The sequence below is a fragment of the Garra rufa genome, chromosome 3 (assembly GCF_049309525.1).
Source record: "Garra rufa chromosome 3, GarRuf1.0, whole genome shotgun sequence".
Classification (NCBI taxonomy): domain Eukaryota; kingdom Metazoa; phylum Chordata; class Actinopteri; order Cypriniformes; family Cyprinidae; genus Garra; species Garra rufa.
Window position 1 is genome coordinate 18,756,972 of NC_133363.1, and position 20,408 is coordinate 18,777,379.

Consider the following 20,408-nt stretch of genomic DNA (forward strand, 5'->3'; position numbering starts at 1 on the left):
GAGACGTTGCTCCGAGACAGCATGTCTGCTCCTTGATTCAACCTGCCAGGCACATGAGTTGCTCTGAGCGAGCGAAAGTTGAGCTGAGCCCATCGTAAGAGACGTTCCACTAATGTGAAAAGGCGTCTCGACGAAAGACCTCCCTGGTGATTTATGTATGACACCACCGTCATATTGTCCGAGCGGACTAAGACGTGGTGTCCCTTTAAGACTGGCAGAAGCGTATGGAGGCCTAAACACACTGCTAGCATTTCTAGGCAGTTGATGTGGAGGCGTTTTTCGGCTTTCGACCATTGGCCGAATGCTGGCTGGCCGTCGCACAGAGCTCCCCAACCTGAGTTGGACGCATCTGTCGAGACCATCTTCCTACTGCACGCCATATCTAGGGGAACGCCCTGTTCCATCCAAGGAAGGCTCTTCCAAGGAGTCAGAGCTGTGATACAGGTCCGATCTACCTTGATGCGCAGGCGCCCTAGACGCCAGGCCTGAGGAGGAACTTTCGGTTTCAACCAGTACTGCAGAGGGCGCATTTGAAGTAGGCCGAGCTGGAGTACCGGAGATGCTGAAGCCAGTATCAGTCCGAACGGAAGGACTGTATACTGATAAGCCACTCCCTCGAAGGCGAATCTCAAGAATTGCCTGTGGTGGGGGGCAATTTGGATATGAAAATATGCATCTTTCAGATCCATCGAGCAAAACCAGCCCTCTGTGCGTATTTGCGAGAGGATCTGTTTCAGCGTGAGCATTTTGAATGGCCGTCTCATGAGGGCGCGATTCAAACGTCTGAGGTCGAGGATGGGTCTCAAACCGCCATCCTTTTTGGGGACGAGGAAGTAACGGCTGTAAAAGCCTGATTCGCTCTGTGCTGGGGGAACCATTTCCACGGCACCCTTTGCCAGTAAATTCCTCACCTCTGTACGCAAAACCTCTATGTTTTTGCTGTGAACTGAGGTGGAGACCACTCCGTGAAAGCGGGGTGGTCTTCGAGTGAACTAAAGTGTATAACCTCGTTCTATTATGCCCATAACCCATTTTGACACTCCGGGGATGGCTTTCCAAGCCTCGGCCCGTGTGGTGAGGGGTTGTATTGATTTGAGCGGTTGGTTGCCGCTCAAAAACTCTGGAAGAGGAAATTTGCTCTCTTTTTGAAAATGTTTGTTTTTTATTTTTTCCGCTATCACAGCGGTAAGCTGTAAGGGCGCTGACGGAAAGGGCCCGTGAGTTACAGCTGTATTTTTTTGTAAACATGCAGCGCTCTGTACCCGGAACAGAACGGGGTGTTTGGAGGCTGAAGAGAGAGACATCTTGGGGGCTGGTCCGGCTCTGGCGAGACTTGACCCCTTCCTCTTCCTGACTTTTAAATCAGGAAGACGCTGGAGGCGCCTGGTCCAACACGACCTTGGGTCGGGGTCCCTGACGTCTAGGGAAAGGGTAGCGCCTGGCCGAGCGGGAGCGATGACGTGGCTCCACCTGGGGGGTTGGCTGAGTAGCTGGCGGGGCGGTCTTTGCAGGCTGCTGAGTCGGCGCCGGTTTGGGGCGACTAGGAGCCGTTGCAGAGCTTGTGCGCTTGGGCAAGAAGTGTCGCATAGCCTGGAACGACTTCTGAGCGGCGGTGAAGCGTTCCGCAAACCCCTCCACTGCTGGACCGAACAGACCGGTTGGAGAAATGGGGGAGTCAAGGAAGGCGACTTTATCAGCGTCCTTGATCTCCGTTAAGTTTAGCCACAAGTGGCGCTCCAGCACCACCAAGCTGGCCATCAATCTGCCAATCGCCTGTGCCGTCATCTTAGTAGCATGCAACGCCAGGTCGGTCGCACTGCGTAGCTCGCGGAACGCAGCGTCATCCATGCCGGCCTCATCCATACTGCGGAGGAGTTTAGCCTGGTAAACTTGGAGGACTGCCATTGAGTGCAGTGCTGATGCTGCCTGTCCAGCCGAAGAATAAGCTCGTCCAGCAAGAGCTGAAGTGGTTCTGCATGGCTTGGACGGGTGAGTTGCCTTTGCCTTCCAGCCGATGGCAGTCGTGAGGGCGGAGGAAGAAGAGGTACGAAGGCGGGCGGAGTACGGAGCGCGCCAGGATTTGTAGATCTCGTCGTGAACTTCCGGGAAGAACGTCGTGAACTTCCGGGAAGAACGGCGAGGCTCGTTGACGAGGGGCTTGGCGGCGACTCGGCAGGAACCACTCGTCCAAACGACTCCGTACAGGCTCCTCAGGAGGAGACCAATTCAGTTCCAGCTCTTCAACAGCCTTTGATAGAACGCGGAACAGTTCGGCGTCCATACCAGCGCTGGTGGTGCTGGGTTGAGTAGATGGAAAGGGGGCGGGGTCATGTGGCGAGCCCGACAGCTCCTCTCTCTCAGATGCAGCCAGAGACATGCTGTCATCCATGGCTTCCTCCTCCCTCACTCCAAAAGAAACCATATCGCTCGCAGCAGCCGAGGGATTTTGGTCTGGATGAATGAAAAGAACAGGAGATTGCTCTTCTTGTGGTGAAGGTGAGGCACGCGGGGGATCAGCCGGCGTGAGCTCATCAATCACCGTGCGCTGAGTCGCTCTGCCCCGCTGCTTTTTCTTCACAGGCTCTTGTGAAGAAGAAAGCGGGAGGGCGCGAGGGGCAGGGTTACTTTCTGAAAAGAAAGCTAGCCGCGAGCGCAAAGAGGCGAGACTCATGTCCCCGCAGTGGGAACAATCCGTCTCAGTGAGCGCGGCTTCGGCATGGGCGGAGCCCAAGCACGAATCGCACTCAGCGTGACTGTCCACAGCGTGCAGAGGGGCTCTGCACGAGCAACAGAAACGCCGTGGCATTTGCAACAACGCCAATTGAAATTTGCTCTTTTGGAATATGCTCTTCTATCGCCGGATCGCGGCAGGGAATCGCTGTCAGCTGCTTGAAGCGTCAAAACCGACGAGCAGGCGGATCCGCTGCAAGGCTCTTCAACGGCGAGAGGCTTCTTTCTCAAGCGAAGGTCAGTCAGTGTCAGCGAAGATGTGAAGTCGTCGCTGATGGAGAAGGATCTGAGATCCTATGGCGAAATACACGCTTATATAGCCGATTTCTCCGCCCCTTTTGGCGCGATCGGGCGCGAATCATCGCCATAGGCTCGTGCAGCTCCGCTGCCGAGCCATTGGTTTGTTTTATCTCACTGCACAAACCAATGGTCGTGCAGTTACACTGCATTATTGAAATGCTTCAGTCTCAGGAGAAAAAGGAGCTTTTTCCCCATAAGCGTCTTACGACGCAGTACGAGTGAAGTATCGACAGGGAACACTCAATTTTCAATTTAAAGTCAGATTGTATTTGATTCAGTGATGTCTTCGTCAAGATCAGTTCAGTTCAAATAGTATTTGTACAGTCAAGTCAGCAATACTGCCAGTAATTTACATTTTATTTTTCATTAATTTAGCCACTGTACTGAATAAATACATGTGGTTGTGTTTGTTTTCTCTTTTAAAAGAGATCAGTAATCAGATCTAGTTTTTAAGGTTTTTTTTTTTTTTGTAAGAGGAAGTACTTTCACTCCATGCAATATCAAATACATTTGAAGTACTGTAGTTTTGTTTTCTTCCAGCTGCACTTTGTCCTCTGTAGAGGACATCATTTTTTAGTGATTTCTCTGAGACCTTACATGTCATATTTTTGTAAAGGGCACATTCAGGTCTTTTTTGAGATAACAAATGTTTGGTAGTTTCACCATGACCTCTTCCTCTCCTTGGTCTTTAAAAATGACTGACATTGATTAAGTGATCAAATTAAAGACCCTTATGGAAATATGATAATATTTTGTAATGATCATTTAAATCTGACTAATTTTTTAATTGTTTGTCATTAATTAAGTGATAACAGCAGTATGTTGTTTAACCACACAAAGCCACATGTCCTGTTCATCATGTTTATGTTTTTGTCTGCTTGACAAGACCATACAAACTTGTGTATCTTGTATTAGAGCAGTTAAAATTAGGTGCTTTAAGTACAATTATCTCATACTGACCACTGAATGTTTAACATGGCTTCTCATGGCAAACCTGGCTTCAAAAAACAGACACATAAGTGCTGTCAGCATTGCTTTAAGCATCATCTAAAACTGGCTTACAAGAAAGGCTGCAAACAGTTTGCTGAAGACAATCTGTCCAAGAGCATGAATTACTGGAACCATGTCCTGTGGTCTGATGAGACTATAAGATAAACTTGTTTGGCTCAGATGGTGTCCAGTATGTGTGGCGATGCCCTGGTGAGGAGTAGCAAGAAAATTTTGTCTTGCCTACAGTCAAGCATGGTGGTGGTAGCATCATGGTCTGGGGCTGCATGAGTGCTGCTAGTACAAAGGAGCTGCAGTTCATTGAGGGTAACATGGAATGTACTGTACATTCTGAAGCATTCTGTTGGCCCAAAAACACATTAATATGCAAATTAGATACAGTTTATAGATACATTGTATATAATGGGAAAACGTCTCGGGTTACGTATGTACCCCTGGTTCCCTGAGGGAACGAGACGCTGCGTCATCAATGCTATGGGGAACGCCATTGGCGAGCCGCACTCTGAACGTAGTCTGCAACCAATCAGATGACGGGATTGACGTCACAGGCGTGGTGACGTAAGCGACCAGGAAGTATAAAGCACGTGCGTTTGAAGCCGGCGTCAGCTTCCAGGGATGAAGCGATGTGCGGCAGGAATGCGGGAATTATGGTCCATGACGCAGCGTCTCGTTCCCTCAGGGAACCAGGGTTAACCCGAGACGTTCTCTTCCGGGAACTCGGCTGCGTCATCAACGCTATGGGGAACGAGATGCCCACGCCCCCATAATTCCAAATCCCTGCCTAGTGTCTGTTAAGACAAGGGTGGAAAGAGTTGTATCTGGTGAACATGCCAGAACACAGGAAAGTCTCCGCCTGGGGAAATTGCCAGGACGCGAGTGATATTACACCTCTGTCTGGGGAACCGCCAGAACAAGAGGGAGATAAATACACCTCGGCCTGGGGAAACTGCCAGGACACGAGGGGGTGTAGTACACCTCTGTCTGGGAAACTGCCAGAGCAAGAGGGATAAGGTAGTGTCTGGTGAACCTGCCAGGACACTGAAAGATCTCCACCTGGGGAAATTGCCAGGACACGGAGGGATAAAGTCTCTGCCTAGGGAAATTGCTAGGACAAGAGTGGAATTACCACTCTGTCTGGTGAACCGCCAGAACAAGAGGGAGAGAATCCACCTCGGACCTCAGGCACACAAGGAGAAGGTAGTACACCTCTGTCTGGGAAACAGCCAGAGCAAGAGGGACACAAGTAGTGCCTGGTGAACCTGCCAGGACACTGGAATGTCTCCACCTGGGGAAATTGCCAGGATGCGAGTGGTATTACACCTCTGTCTGGGGAACCGCCAGAACAAGAGGGAGAGAATCCACCTCGGCCCTCAGGCACACAAGGAGAAGGTAGTACACCTCTGTCTGGGAAACAGCCAGAGCAAGAGGGACACAAGTAGTGCCTGGTGAACCTGCCAGGACACTGGAATGTCTCCGCCTGGGGAAATTGCCAGGACGCGAGTGGTATTACACCTCTGTCTGGGGAACCGCTAGAACAAGAGGGAGAGAATATACCTCGGCCCGCAGGCACACGAGGGACAAAATATCTGCCAGCAGAGCTTTAGAGGCAGCCACGCCTCGAGTAGAGTGAGCCTTGGACACATGCAATAATACTTCCGATGGTCGCTCTCCACGAATGGAGGAGGGTAAAATGCCTGTAGTGTGACCGGCTGTGGTACTGCTGTCGGGACATTCAGGGCCACAGAAAGGGCCTGAATGTCTCCTACTCTCCTCAGAGAAGTAAGAGCCAACAGCAACGCCGTCTTAATAGTAAGAAGGCGTGGTAGGCCGATAAAGCCGCCACATACACCTTCAGGGTGGAGTGGGCTAACCCTGCGGAAAAGCGAGACTGCAGGAACTCCAGTACTGTACCAATTGGGTAGTGAACTGGGTCTAATTGGTGCTGTTTACACCATGCAGTGAACAGTTTCCACTTAAGGCCATAAAGTTTCCTCGTAGAGGGAGCTCTGGAATGAAGGATGGTCTCAGCAACCTCGGTTGAGAGACCAGCCTCTATGAGATGTGCCCCCTCAGGGGCCACACCCATAGTTTCCAAATCTCCGGGCAGGGGTGAAGGATTGAGCCCCCGGCCTGGGAGAGGAGGTCCCTCCTGACGGGAATCTCCCATGGAGAGCCATCGAGGAGGGCGATTATGTCCGAGAACCATACTCGGGCCGGCCAGTACGGGGCTACTAGTAATAGACGGACCCCGTACCGGCGTACTCGTTCCAGAACTCCCGGGAGCAGAGCGATCGGGGGGAAAGCGTACAGACGAAGCCTCGGCCACATCTGGACCATAGCGTCCAGTCCAAGAGGAGCTGGAGGAAATAGAGAGTACCAGAGGGGACATTGCGATGTCTCTCGAGTCGCAAAGAGGTCCACCTGAGCCTGGCCAAACACTCTCCAAATCTGCTTCACTACTTCTGGGTGAAGCATCCATTCCCCGGGCCTCGGCCCCTGCCTCGACAGGACGTCTGCTCCCACATTGAGATGTCCAAGGATATGTACTGCTCTTAATGAGAGAAGTTTTCCCTGGGATCACAGGAGGATCTGGTACGCCAGCTTGTATAAGAGGCGCGATCACAGACCCCCCTGGTGATTGATATAATAAACTACCGCTGTGCTGTCGGTGTGGACTAGCACATGACGGTGTCTCAGGTCTGGGAGGAAGTGCTTTAGGACCTGAAACACAGCCAGCATCTCTAGGCAGTTTATGTGCCACGAGAGATGGTGGTTGCTCCATAGACCGAGGGCGGAGCGGCCACTCATGACCACTCTCCATCTGGTGAGGGATGCGTCTGTCGCTAGCGTGACGCGGCGACAAGGAGCTCCCAACACCGGGCCCTGAGACAGAAACCAAGGTTTCTTCCACATGCCCAAGGCACGTAGCCATCGCCGCGTGACCTTGATCTTGTGGAACGGGTTTCACCTCGGGGAGAACCCCTTGGTTTTGAGCCACCACTGTAGCGGCCTCATGTGCAGCAGTCCAAAAGGTATCACGTTGGATGCAGCTGCCATAAGACCTAACAGTACTTGGAACTGTTTGACAGTGAGTGACAAGCCTAGCTTGACCGCATTGACATTCGTGCCTGCATCGTGGTCGAATCCCATACGACACCTAGATAAGTGGTTCTCTGTAATGGAGACAGCACACTTTTCTTGGCGTTGAGTCTCAACCCCAGTTTTTTCATGTGAGCGAGAACAACACCTCGATGTTGAACCGCTAACTGTTCTGTGCTGGTTAAAATCAGCCAGTCGTCTATGTAGTTGAGTATGCGGATGCCCTGGAGTCGCAGAGGAGCCAGAGCAGCATCCACACACTTCGTAAATGTTCGGGGTGAGAGTGCTAGGCCGAAAGGAAGAACTCTGTATTGGTAAGCTTTGCCCCTGAAAGCAAACCTCAGAAACTTCCTGTGTTGGGGAAGGATGGAGACGTGAAAGTAAGCGTCTTTTAGATCTATCGTGACAAACCAGTCCTCGGACCTGATTTGAGACACGACTTGTCTGACAGTTAACATTCTGAACTTCAGTTTCTTGACTGAGCGGTTCAACCGTCTGAGATCTAGAATGGGCCGCAGCCCTCCATCCTTCTTGGGAACAATGAAGTACCGGCTGTAGAACCCGGCCTCTCTGTCTGGAAGAGAGACCACCTCGATGGCCTCCTTCTTCAGAAGAGAATTTACTTCTTGCTCCATAACCAGACCCTGCTCGGGGCTCACCAGACAAGGGAATACCCCGTCGAAAGGTGGCGGCGGAGCGCCGAATTGAATACAATAACCTTTCTCTACAGTGCGCAGGACCCAAGCAGATACATTCGGCAGTAGTTTCCACACTGCCAGAAAGTCTACTAAGGGAACCAGTCTCTCGAGACTGGTTTCTGGTGTTACTAGAGGTATTGATTCGGTGACCTGTAACAGCTGACTGGCAGGAAACACCTGAATCAATTTCTCTGAGGACCCCCGCAGGGGTGGCGAACGCTCTAGCTCCGCTACGTTTCCGGGCGGAGAGACTAGAGAGAAATGTTTGCGGGAGATTGCCGCGCCCTGTAACACTGGCAGGGTTAGCTGACTGATCTCCTGAGGGCCTCGAGGAAGAACAGGCACCATAAACTGTGGTGAGAACCGCTTTTCCCCCGAGAGGGGCTGCCCTCATTGGCCCTGAACCATGATTGTCTGGACCGATTAGCCGAGGACCTCTTCGACTGAAGCACGACCCTCAGGTCGGGCTTAGTCTTTGAAGCCCCCGGCTTGGAGCGTTGCTGACCCCGCCCTCTAGGTATCTCCGGAGGGGCACGGGCTGCAACACTCCTCTTTTGAGCCTCTCGGTGTGAGGAGCTGGTACACGGCTGAGTACACAGTGAGGGAGGTATCGCTGGAACGCCGCCGCTTGCTTACGAGCCTCCTGGTGTCTACTGACGACAGTATTGACAGACTCGCCAAAGAGACCAGAAGGCTGCAGCGGGGCGTCCAGGAGGAGGACCCTGTCCTTTTCCTTCATTTCAGACAGGGTCAGCCACAGGATTATAAATATCCTCTCCGTGGCCACCAGGGCTGCCATAGACTGCCCGACAGTACGAGCGGTCTCCTTGGTGGCACGGAGAGCAAGATCTGCAGTACGGCGCATTTCTGTGACGTTAACCTCCTCGCCATCGCTTAATTCCTTAAGCAGGTCAGCCTGGTATGCTTGCAAGATAGACATTGTGTGTAAGCAAGCACCAGCCTGACCTGCAGCCGTGTATGCCTTGCCCACCAAGCTCGAAGTTGTTTTAAGTGGCTTGGAGGGCAAGGACGGAGCCTTCAAGGACGATGCCAGACCGGGTGACAGATAGCTGGTCAGCGTCTGTTCAACCCGTGGCATCGTCTTATAACCACGCTCCGCCTCGGCGGAAGCGGGGCCAGACCCGCGAGGAACGCTAGCGAAGGCTCCCTCCTCAAAGAAAGCCTTCCAGGAATGGAGCACCCGCAGTGGAAGACGATCGCACTGCAGGCAGTCAGCCCCCTCGAGAGCTGACTCTGCATGCTCCGCACACAAGCAGACCACACACAGACTGTGTGTATCCCCACCAACAATGAAACATTGGCAGGGAGGAACACACCGTCTGTGTGGCAGCTCAACCGCTTTCTTATAAACTCTTTTTCCCCCTTTTTTGGTTGACATAGTTGCTCAAAAAAAAGTTGTGCAAACTGGCACAGAAAAACAGCAAACTATGCAACAGACAGACACACATAGAGCGCTCTCGCTAAATAACAAAAGCTGACGCCGACTTCAAACACACATGCTTTATACTTCCTGGTCGCTTACGTCACCACGCCTGTGACGTCACTCCCGTCATCTGATTGGTTGCAGACTACGTTCAGAGTGCGGCTCGCCAATGGCGTTCCCCATAGCGTTGATGACGCAGCCGAGTTCCCGGAAGGGAACCCATTTATGTCAATTTTAGACACATTTTGCATAAACAAAAAAATGCCCAAAAAATTCTGTTACATCTTCATAAGACAGTTAAGAATCATGTTTTCTATGAAGTTTGGTATAAAAATTGATTTGTGATTAAAACAAAAATCCCACTGTTTTTGGCTTTTCATGTCTATTCATGTCTATTCAGGACTGTTGAAGTCTTTGTGTCCTCTACAGAGGACAAAGCATAAAATATGAATAAAATATAATTTTTCAAAAATTTTCTTACGCTCTAAATCAGGGGTGCTTAAATTCGGTCCTGGAGGGCCAGTGTCCTGCAGAGTTTAACTCCAACTTGAAACACCTATTAGGAAGTTTCTAGTATGCCTAGTAAGAGCTTGATTAGCTGGTTTAGGTGTTTAAATGGGGTTGGAGCTAAACTCTGCTGAACACCGGCCCTCTGAGTGTGGGCATCCTTGCTTTAATGTAATGAAATGAAAGCATACTAAATTCACAAAACTTTTTTCCTGGTATAGTCAGGAAGCTATTGAATACAATAATTTCAGCCTAAGTAAGGAAAAGAGATTTTCTTTAAAAAAAATAAAAATAAAAAAAATAACTAAATAAATTTTACAGACCCAAAACTTTTGATCATTAGTGTACTTATTTTTAGTTAAATGCTGCTGTTCATCTTTTGACTTAGTTATTTAAATTATGCTGCTTATAGTGTTATTTACAGGTATTAAGTGTAAACTAATTTTTTTAACTGGTAGCCAGTCTCAATGTCTCAAGTCAATTATGACAGTTGTACAAGATATTAAACAGTATGTATACTGGCCCAGAGACGACAGAGAGGCAGTTTAGTCATGCACACATGCTTATTGATGCTAACACAAACACATGGACACACCTGCCTTGGCTAAAAATCTGTTATGATTTTCTTTCATGTTTCTATATATGATCTGGCAGTTAGTGTGTAAACATACTCACAGTTGGAACAATTACACAGCTCCCTCTGAGGCTCGACCACAGGAAGATGCGTTCAGGTCAGAGAGCGAAAAGCTTCACACTGTTTTATGGCTACATGAGTTCCCATTACAGCCCACTGCTTTGTAGTCTTCTCTCCTGTGGATCTTGTGAGGAAAGCAATGGACCATCACGCCTGACGAATTTGATTTGGGCCAGTGAAATGAGTCTCTTTGTTAGCTAAAGTGCATGAGAGCACTCTCAGACAGATGGAGAGCAGAAAAACTCCTAGTGGATTTTCAGACATATAATTAAATGCGATCTCTTTTATGCCCGTTTCAATGGAAATTTAGGGGGATTTTGTGTGTGAATATTCCTACATATAATATTCCTATAAGTAGAAATCAACGAGTCAGGGGCACATGAATGTAGATTTATTATTAATTGACGTATTTAGTGAAGCACCGCGACGAACTTAATCAGTTTAGCTCTTCATAAGTCACTTAATGTATTTTAGAATTTAATTAAGCATCACTCGACTTCCTATCTTTGTACTGACAGACAGATGTCTGGTGATTAATGATCACAGAGGCTGGTAATATTTCGGTGGCACCTTTTTTTACCCAGGCTTATTGATTTTTCCAGGAGGATTGTTTAGCACATGACATCACCCTAGCGATATTTCCAGCCAGGCTATGACAGTAGAGAATGACAAACAGCCTAAATGCACACACTTGGATGGGGACAGATGATTCAGGGAAAAAAAGAGCAAATCTCATCTCCTTCCAATCTGTGTCAACAGTGTCAAATATCCCCTTTCACCCAGCCCAGCAACCGATGTGAGGGAAACAGAAGCTCTCCTAGCAACTTCCCCCGCCTCAGACGTCTGATATAGTAACTGCTATTTTCTGAGTTATGAAATTACATAACCTCTGACAATACTCCATAAACTTTTCCGCAGTTTCTCTGCAAATCACCTGGTATCCATCTAGCACTGTTTTCAAACTATATAGGAGCAAGTCTGAGTTCTGAGTGCACATGCCAGCAGTCTTAGAAAGCGTCCTTCTCCACCGTATGTGTAGTAGCACAATTGCTCTCACAGTAGTTTATGGTAATGACAGAGCAGATAAGGAATGCATAATGCCATGCTTTAACTTGCTATGGAATAAATGCAGTTCAAGTCTTCTCCTTAAGCTCCTTACCTTACCTCAGGCTTGGAAAGCTAGCTTTGTAGTCTTCTCACACTTCCATAGATTTTCTTTTTAAAGTTTTATGTTTCATTTTTACAGATTGGGACTATATGTGCATACCTTGGAAGAGGATGTTGAAGGGGTCATGATCTGCCTTTGTTTATTGTTTTGCCTGTTCTCAGAGGTCCACTTATGTTAGCAAGATTTTTAAAATAAACATACATAATAATTTAGAAGTAACAAAGCTATTTTCTGTCCTGTTTTGACCCCCCTCATTGGAACGTTCTGTTTGAATAGGCATGGCAGATTGTAAACTCGCCCACTGCTAATAGTTGTGTATGTTTGACAGCCTACATCCTTCATAGATGGGCGCTAGGCTTGCTGAGATAGTGATGACGGTGATACCGGAGTGAAGCCGCAACACTGGTTTTATCACTTGCCCACCGCGGCATTTTTTATAGTAATAAAAATCATTTAGTTCAGTTAGAGAACAGAAAGTACACTTAAAAACAACGTGGCTGCTCAATACAATCTGACAAGAAGAGAAAGGGGGAAAGACAAGACGATAGCAGATCATTTAGGTTAGTTTCGAAACAAAATGCAAAAGAGCCTAATTGGCAATATTTTGGATTTTTAAAAACTTTTCTTATTTATTTGGTTCCATGGTAGCCTAGTTATTTTAAGTTTTGTATAGGCTACCTTAAACTTTGTGTAAGTTATTTGTTATTTTATATTAGGCATAGCCTATAGCATGGTGTATTTTTATTCGTTTTGTTAATAAAGGTTATATAATTTATATATGCTAAGTTAGTTTGACATTGTAGGCCGATTTAATCAGTTGACGCTGAATTGCCGCTAATTTAAAAGTGAAGAAAAAATGCACAGCCCTTTTAAAAGTGGAGGAAGAGAGAGAAAATTCAGACAAACTAACAATTGATTTACGCCGAATTGCCTCTAATTTAAAAAGTAAAAGTATATGCGCATAGCGCTTTTAAGCTGTTTAAAAGTGATGGAAAGCAAGGAAAAGAGGGAAACTTCCCACCCACCCACGCACATACTGGTATTATCGGTGTTGTCACACGTCGATTAACCAGTGGGAAAATTTTCTCACCGTCACAACCCTAATGGACGCTGTGATTTAGGTTAAAAACGCAACAACCTGTAATAACAGACAAAGCAATAGTGATCACGTAATTAAAAACTGTTACTCTGCAACTATTGTATCCAATATAGTTGGCACAGCATTGTCTTTCAGTTTCAATTTTTCTGAAAATCCTGCGTGGAATTGTGCATTGTTTATAAATGAATTCATTGTATAATTAAGTGAACAAAGGACCAAGTTCTTACTGATGCGGTCTGGATCTTCATAAAAATAAAGTTCATCCATTCTTTCCTAATGTTGCGATCAGAATGAAGGCAATGCAAAAATTGTGTTTTTCCACAACTTGGCACTGTACGGCATCTACTGAGCCATGTTTATTGTTTGGTTTCTGCGTAGACCTGCATTTGCTTTTGTCATTATGTACAGTACATGTGTGAATTGGTGGGCGGGACTAAACATAGTTTAGTGAAGCAGGCATTGATCTGCTTCTGCAGGGACTGTGTTTAGCCACACTATTACATCATAAAGTGGCACATTCCATAATGTTTTGGCAGATTGGGTTCAATATAAGCTGTTTTTAAACGAATGAGAACGGTTTGGTTTCTTAAACTTACGGAATGTTTTTATAGTACAATAACCTTTTATATGCCAAAAGATAAAGGGAATATTGATTTCTCCGTTCATGACTCCTTTAAATGTGGAAAAGAGATCTTTCACAATCTTTAAAAGGATGGCTTACCAACAATTACAGTTCTGTCTTTATGTACTCACCCTTGCGTCGCTCCAAACCTGTTTTGTGCTGAACACAAAGACATTCTGAAAAAAATGTCTCTATTTATTTTGTCACTGGGGTCCACAGAAATCCTGTATCCTACTGACTTTCATTGAAACATTCTTCAGAATAACTTCTTTTGTGGTCATAAAGGCTTAGAACTAGATGAGGGAGAGTAGATTACAGCATTTTAATTTTAAAGCATTAGCTATGTAAGATTCTATACAAAAAGTCTATGTATTTCTTGAGGATATGCAAAACATGTACATCCCATGTGTAGTGTATAAAAATGCCTTTATAATATTAATTATGATGTTTTATGAAGATATTTTGGCCTTTGAGTCATTTTAAGAATGAATTTGCAATGTCTGCCACTGACACAATCAGTGAGGACTCTGAGATGTGTTACTCTGTTGCTAAAAACAAAAAGCCTCTCAGTTCTGAGATATTTAAATTTTTATATATGAATCATAAGCTTCACGGGACTGAAGTGGAAAAATAAACAAAAGCCCCTGTGGAATGTCAAATTATTGGAATGATTTAAAAAAAAAAGATTAGAAGTAAGAAAGTGCACGTGTGAGCTTCTCTACCCCACTTCTAGCCTGGACAAATAAGCTTGCATGTAAACGCTCAGATGGGGCAACTGAGTCACAGAACCGCTAAAATAAACCTATAGGACGCATAAAACAAAACAAAAGAGTCCATATGGCCTAAAATTATGACTCAACTGCTATTAAGTGGCAATTTATTCAAAAGTTAGGTGGGTTGGGACTGCAGGCAGCCTTTTCAACTATTTTATCTGAATAACAAAATGGGCTGCTGAGCGTTTTATGAGCTGATCTGTTTTGTTTTCTCCCTCTCTCCTGCACCAGCCCTTTTGTGTAGTCTATTCACTCTGCTCCCGTTAGCCACCAGACTGTTTCTCAGTGCAAGTCCAAGGACCATTTTTCAATTCGTTCGCACTGCTGTGAAACAAAAAGGAGAAAATAGTGTCACTTGGTTGTTGATGTCGTGCCAACACCAAGAAATCTGCAAGTTTTTGTCCATAATGAATTGAGTCATTTTAATGGCATATTGATGGTGTAGCTTCTCCTTTGCAATTGACCTATTTGTCAAAGTGTTTCTGCCTTTGTTCATTAACGCCCACTCTGACAGCACTAATGATGTATTTAGTATGTTTGAGCTTACAAAGTCAGGCACTAGCCAGAGGACAAAAACATTGTAAGCTACTGTTGATTCATTTGCTAAATATTTATGCTTTTTTTTTTTTTATGGAATCCATTAAAAATATGTGTGCTGAAAATCTCAAAGTTGCATGAGTGATGCCAGAGAGATGTGACCCATGACCTGAAGACAGACTCGCATCATTCATTTAGCTCTCTTGTTCCTGAGCTGTCAGAATCTAAAACCTGGATTGTCATTTCACAAAAGACAAATTCTCCTTGGCCATTCTTCAGTGTTATTAGAGGAGTAGTTCACTCAAAAAAAATGAAAATTCTCATAGTTTATTTCAATAATGTGCGTTTGTGTAGAAAATCCTTGCCACTTTCCAAATCACGAGAGTGAATCAGGTCGAGCGCTGAATTTACAAAAAAATTATCAATTAGTCCACAAGTCAGACATCACTAACTCTTTAATAAACCATTTTGAATGTCAGGGAGATCTTCAGAAGGTTTGTATATTAACAAAATGTTCATTTTTCGTTTAAATTTTGAGCTAAATAAAGCTAAATTTTGCAGGACAGTGGCCCTCCAGGACTGAGTTTTGACACCACTGCTTTAAAGAGACAAGTTTGTACCTTATCTACCCCTATAAAGTAGTAATATGTACCATCCTATGAACTATTTAGAGGTAAATAAAGTACAAAGATGCCTCTTTAAGGGCACTGCCCCAGTGACAAGCTGTTGTACCTATAAAGCTACAGTATTTACAGTATTTTTTCCCAGAGTGTAACAAGTTTAATGTTTCTCAAAGGTGCTCAAGTCAATGCCTCGAATCGAAGGTCGTCCAGGGGCTTCACTTCCACCAATGAACTTTGAGGCTCTTGAGACAGATCTGCGAATGGCACATGGTGATGAAATAACTCCTGAAGATGTGATGTCAGCAGCCATGTACCCTAAAGTCTTCCAGGAGTTTAAAGAGTTTACATCAAACTTTGGTCCAGTGGACTGCCTTAACACTCGCCTGTTTCTGGATGGCCCCAAAATCGCAGAGGAGTTTCAGGTACGTCACAAAAAGCCTGGTGATACTGTATGTGTAGACCGCAATTACATCAACTGACTTTAATGATATGTCTCTTTTTTATTTATTTATACAGTTCTTCTCATATACATACCACTTGCAGAATATGCAAAATGTTTATCATTTTAAGAAAATAAGAGGGATGATGAAAAGCGATTTCACATAACAGTTGTTTACATGTACTTCACAATGGAAAATAACTGAATTTATAAAAGTTGCCCTGTTCAAATTTTCGAATTTTAATACTGTAATTTACAGTATCTCACAAAAGTGAGTACATCCCTCACATTTCAGCAATCATTTTAGTATATCTTCTCAAGGGACAATACTACAGAAATGAAACTTGGATATATTTTAAAGTAGTCAATGTGCAGCTTGAATAGCAGTATAGATTATAGATGTCCTCTGAAAATAACTCAACATACAGCCATTATTGTCAAAATAGCTGGCAACAAAAGTGAGTACACCCTAAGTGATAACAGCAGTATTGCATAGGCCTCGCAAGGGTTGATCAACGAAGTTGAGCCTTCATTCTGGTGCAGATGCAGAACCTGGCTTCAAAAAACAGATGCATTTGGCTCAGATGGTGTCCGTAAGGTGGAAAAGCACCATGTGTCTAACGTCCAGCAGCTCTGTGAGGAGTGGAAGAGGATCCCAGCAACAACCTGTGCTGCTCTGGTCAATTCCATGACCAGGATGATTAAAGGATAACTGTTGCCAAAATGCAACCTGGGCTGTTTTTTTACTGTAAACGAGACAAACTTATATCTAAAAGCATAATTACGACAAACGAGCCGTTTTTGAGATTGACCGTGATTTAGTTTTGTGGTCAGTGGCCAGTGAATGGGAATACTAGGGGCATACATTTGAGCGCATCAAAATCAATATTTTTACAACACTAAGAAGGCTCGACACACCATGACACTTTGCTCGAAGTATCACCTGGGTCTCTACACATGAACTCGAGCATTGAGAACATTGTTTGTGTACACACAGTTTACTAAAAAGAAAGGTTTTGAACAAGTCACTTTCACTGTTTGAGTTTCCGCTCGCGGCCGTCTTGCCAGTCAAGAGGTGTCGATCTCTGAGTGCGAGGATGGATAGCTCCTAAAGCATATTTCCATATAAATGCACGGCTAATTCATTGTTTTTTCGCAAGTGAGAAACAATATTAAACTTCTAGTTGTAAAAAGAGCCTCATATAAGCCTAATATTTCGTCCTATGGAGTCCATTCATTCGCATTCTGAGATCGACACCTCTTGACTGGCAAGATGGCTGCGAGCGGAAACCCAAACAGTGTAAGTGAGTTGTTCAAAAACTTTCTTTTTAGTAAACTCTGTGTACACAAACAATGTTCTCAATGCTCGAGTTCATGTGTAGAGACCCAGGCGATACTTCGAGCAAAGTGTCATGGTGTGTCGAGCCTTCTTAGTGTTGTAAAAATATCGATTTTGATGCGCTCAAATGTATGCCCCTAGTACTCCCATTCACCGGCCACTGACCACAAAACTAAATCACGGTCAATCTCAAAAATGGCTCGTTTGTCGTAATGCTTTTAGATATAAGTTTGTCTCGTTTCCAGTAAAAAAAACAGCCCAGGTTGCATTTTGGCAACAGTTATCCTTTAAGGCAGTGCCAGATAACAATGGTGCTAACACAATATATTGACACTTTGGACAAGTTCACTTGTACTCACTTTTGTTGCCAGCTATTTTGACAATAATGGCTGTATGTTGAGTAATTTTCAGGGGACAATAACTCTATAATGCTATACAAGCTGCACATTAACTACTCTAAAATATATCCAAGTTTTATTTCTATAGCATTGTCCCTTGAGATGATATACTAAAATGGTTGATGAAATGTGAGGGTGTACTCACTTTTGTGACATACTGTACATCCAGAAGGCATAAACTTTTGAACTGCATGTCTACATGTTTCTTATTTTGTGTAAAGATAATTTTTTATGTAGTATTGCCTTTTAGAAGCTACATAAAATACTTACACGTTTCCCAAAAGACAAAAAGGGTACAATTTACCCCGATCATCCAATTCAAAAAGTTTACACCCTCCAGCTCTTAGTATATCATGGTACCTTCTTGAGCATCAGTAAATGTTATCACCTTTGTAATAGTTATGAGTCCCTCAAAGAAAAGATGGATCTCAAAATCATACAGTCACTGTTGGAAAGGGCTGAAATATGCAGATGCTGAAAAAAACAAAGAATGTGACCTACAGGACTTTTCTAAAGAACAGTGGGCAGTTGAATTGCTCAGGCACTCATGAAAAAGATTCAGGGGTAATGTAAAAGATTCAGGGGTAATGTAAAGTTTTGAATATGGTCCTGTTTATAATTTCAGTTTTATACATTTTGTGTCATGGATTATGTATAAGCATCAGCTATGTAAAACAGCTTATTCAGGATAGTACAAAAAAAATGCAATTTTTATGATCCCTCGTATTTTGTTAAAATTATTAGCATTTTGCATATTCTGCAAGTTGTAAGTAAAGTTATTAGCAGAACTGTGTATTTTTCACTGTGCCTTATTTCTTGTACTAAGTTATTTCAACTATATTTCACCCTGTTAAATTGATAACACTATGGGACTTGACCTTTTAAGTTTTAGCCTGCTCTCACTGGGATTTGCCAAAATAGATTTCCTGTGTCCTCAACTAGCCTCCACTTTCACAAAGTTTATTAGCACACTTTATTGCAACTATGGTTGTAAAATTGATTAGCATAGTAAGATTGAATAGCATGCCTCTTTTGTGTTCAAAATATATTACTTTAAAACATCTAGGCTCTTATTGTGAAGGTGCTGTGAAGTCAAAACAAACCATAAAGGATGTTTTATATTTCTAATTTAACTGAGAGTTTAATATTGTAATGTTCAGTAAGTCTTTTTTTTAGCTTCCTGCATGCTAGGTTCTAAATAATCTCAAACTGTTATGGCTGTATCTCTATCCAGCTATGCCCTATGGTGTTTCTAAATGTGTTGATTGGAGCTTAGCCGTGTGTTTGGCTCCTAAAACCCAATTATGAGTAAAGTGGGTGTTACCTGGCAGGCATGAATGTGTCTCGGAGTCCTACTGCAGGCACCATGAGAACTGAGAGCACCAGATGCAGGACTCGCATAGATGATCACGCTCTGAGACAGAACGAGAGCCAGACAGGAAGTGAAACAAACTTACCTACAAAGTCATTTTACTACGAAAACGCATCAAATCTGTTAGATTGAGAGTTTGCTTGTATCTCTTAATCGTCTTCTGGCCTGATTCTTCAAACCAGGTCTCTCTGTACCCTTTCAGACAGAAGCAGATTTTCCTCAGTTAACATGCGTAATAGTAAATTTCTCAGGGACCGAAGTTATTTGGCGTCGTGTTTCTCCACCCAGTGGAGCTGTCCAAATGAGATGTTAGTCGTGGCTGATTAGCGTAGATTAGCATGAGCTATATTAAGCTGTCACTGAGGCAAACGCAGGCGCACCCCAAAATAGCATCCCCTCCACAGCCAAACAGCACATGATACAGACCTAATGCCTCCCAGAGGCCTGTGCTAATCACTCAAGCCTTAATCTGCTTTAATTTTGCCCAAGTTTTTATGGCCTATTATGCTCCAGTCTGGCTTTGTTTTTTCAGCTCAATAACTGCATTTCATTTCTCATACCTGACTGTGGCTCTTTCCTCTCACAGGTTGAGTTAGAAAGAGGGAAAACGTTGCACATCAAAGCCTTGGCCTTGGGTGACTTGAACAAGTCTGGTCAGAGAGAGGTGTTTTTTGAACTCAACGGCCAACTGCGTTCAGTCTTGGTCAAGGATACGGCGGCAATGAAGGTAACTGTTTGCTGTTTATTTTCCTCCCTAGATTGGTTTGTTTCATCACTGAAAAGCAATTATCCTGATGCAAACAGTACACTCAATCATTCAGACATGTTTTGCGAATGTTCCCTTTTCTCTCTCGAGGTGTGAATAATTTCTGTCATAAGCTAAAAATGATCTTGCTCTTCCTGTCATGGGCGTTTATCACGTAGAGGCAGCAGTGTTGAAAAAACAACTTTTAAATTATCAGGAAGCACAATGTACGTTTTCATTACAAGTCAATAGTGCTGTGTAGGTACTTTATGTCAGCAATGGACACAGCAGTTGTAACTGCACCACATTGCTTGTAAAAATATAATTTGGCAGATTACAGCATGATTTGACAGAACTGAAGATCTCACTTTCATTGCCCACGCATAACGCATCATTTTAAAGATGATTCATTCATTATAAGATATTCTCTCTGGTAAACAAACATCCAAATAGTCCCAGCCTGGAAGATGGTTTCCTCTCTTTGTAGAGGCTCTTTTTGTTTATTATTGTCTTCTTTGGCTCAGTATGACAGACCGAGGACAATCCAAACACACTTAGTGTCAGATAAGTCAGAGTGATGACACTTACTCAGCATATGCTCAGTAGAGCTCTCCTTCTGCCTGAAGACAACTAGTAAAAGCATTTCTCCTCATGACACATAAAGTTTGTTTTTGCAGGTCCAACATTTTTCTTCTGCTGTCTAAAGTTTTGGTACCTTTGAAATGAAACTAAAATCTGATTTATCTCTAGAGTATTTGTTAAAAAGTTAGCATGAATGACAGATGCTAACATTGTCACTGGTTTCTGTCTTAT

The 20,408-nt window shown here is 44.4% G+C and overlaps 1 protein-coding gene across 1 annotated transcript in view; it reads left to right on the plus strand.

The window, feature by feature from the left end:
- The window catches only part of pcxb (pyruvate carboxylase b), a 315,031-nt gene that overhangs the window by 290,318 nt on the left and 4,305 nt on the right, over positions 1-20,408 (plus strand). Inside the window, exons 21-22 of the mRNA XM_073835799.1 lie at positions 15,476-15,724; positions 19,437-19,577. Coding sequence (XP_073691900.1) covers positions 15,476-15,724; positions 19,437-19,577 — 390 coding nt within the window. The remainder of the gene's footprint in view (positions 1-15,475; positions 15,725-19,436; positions 19,578-20,408) is intronic.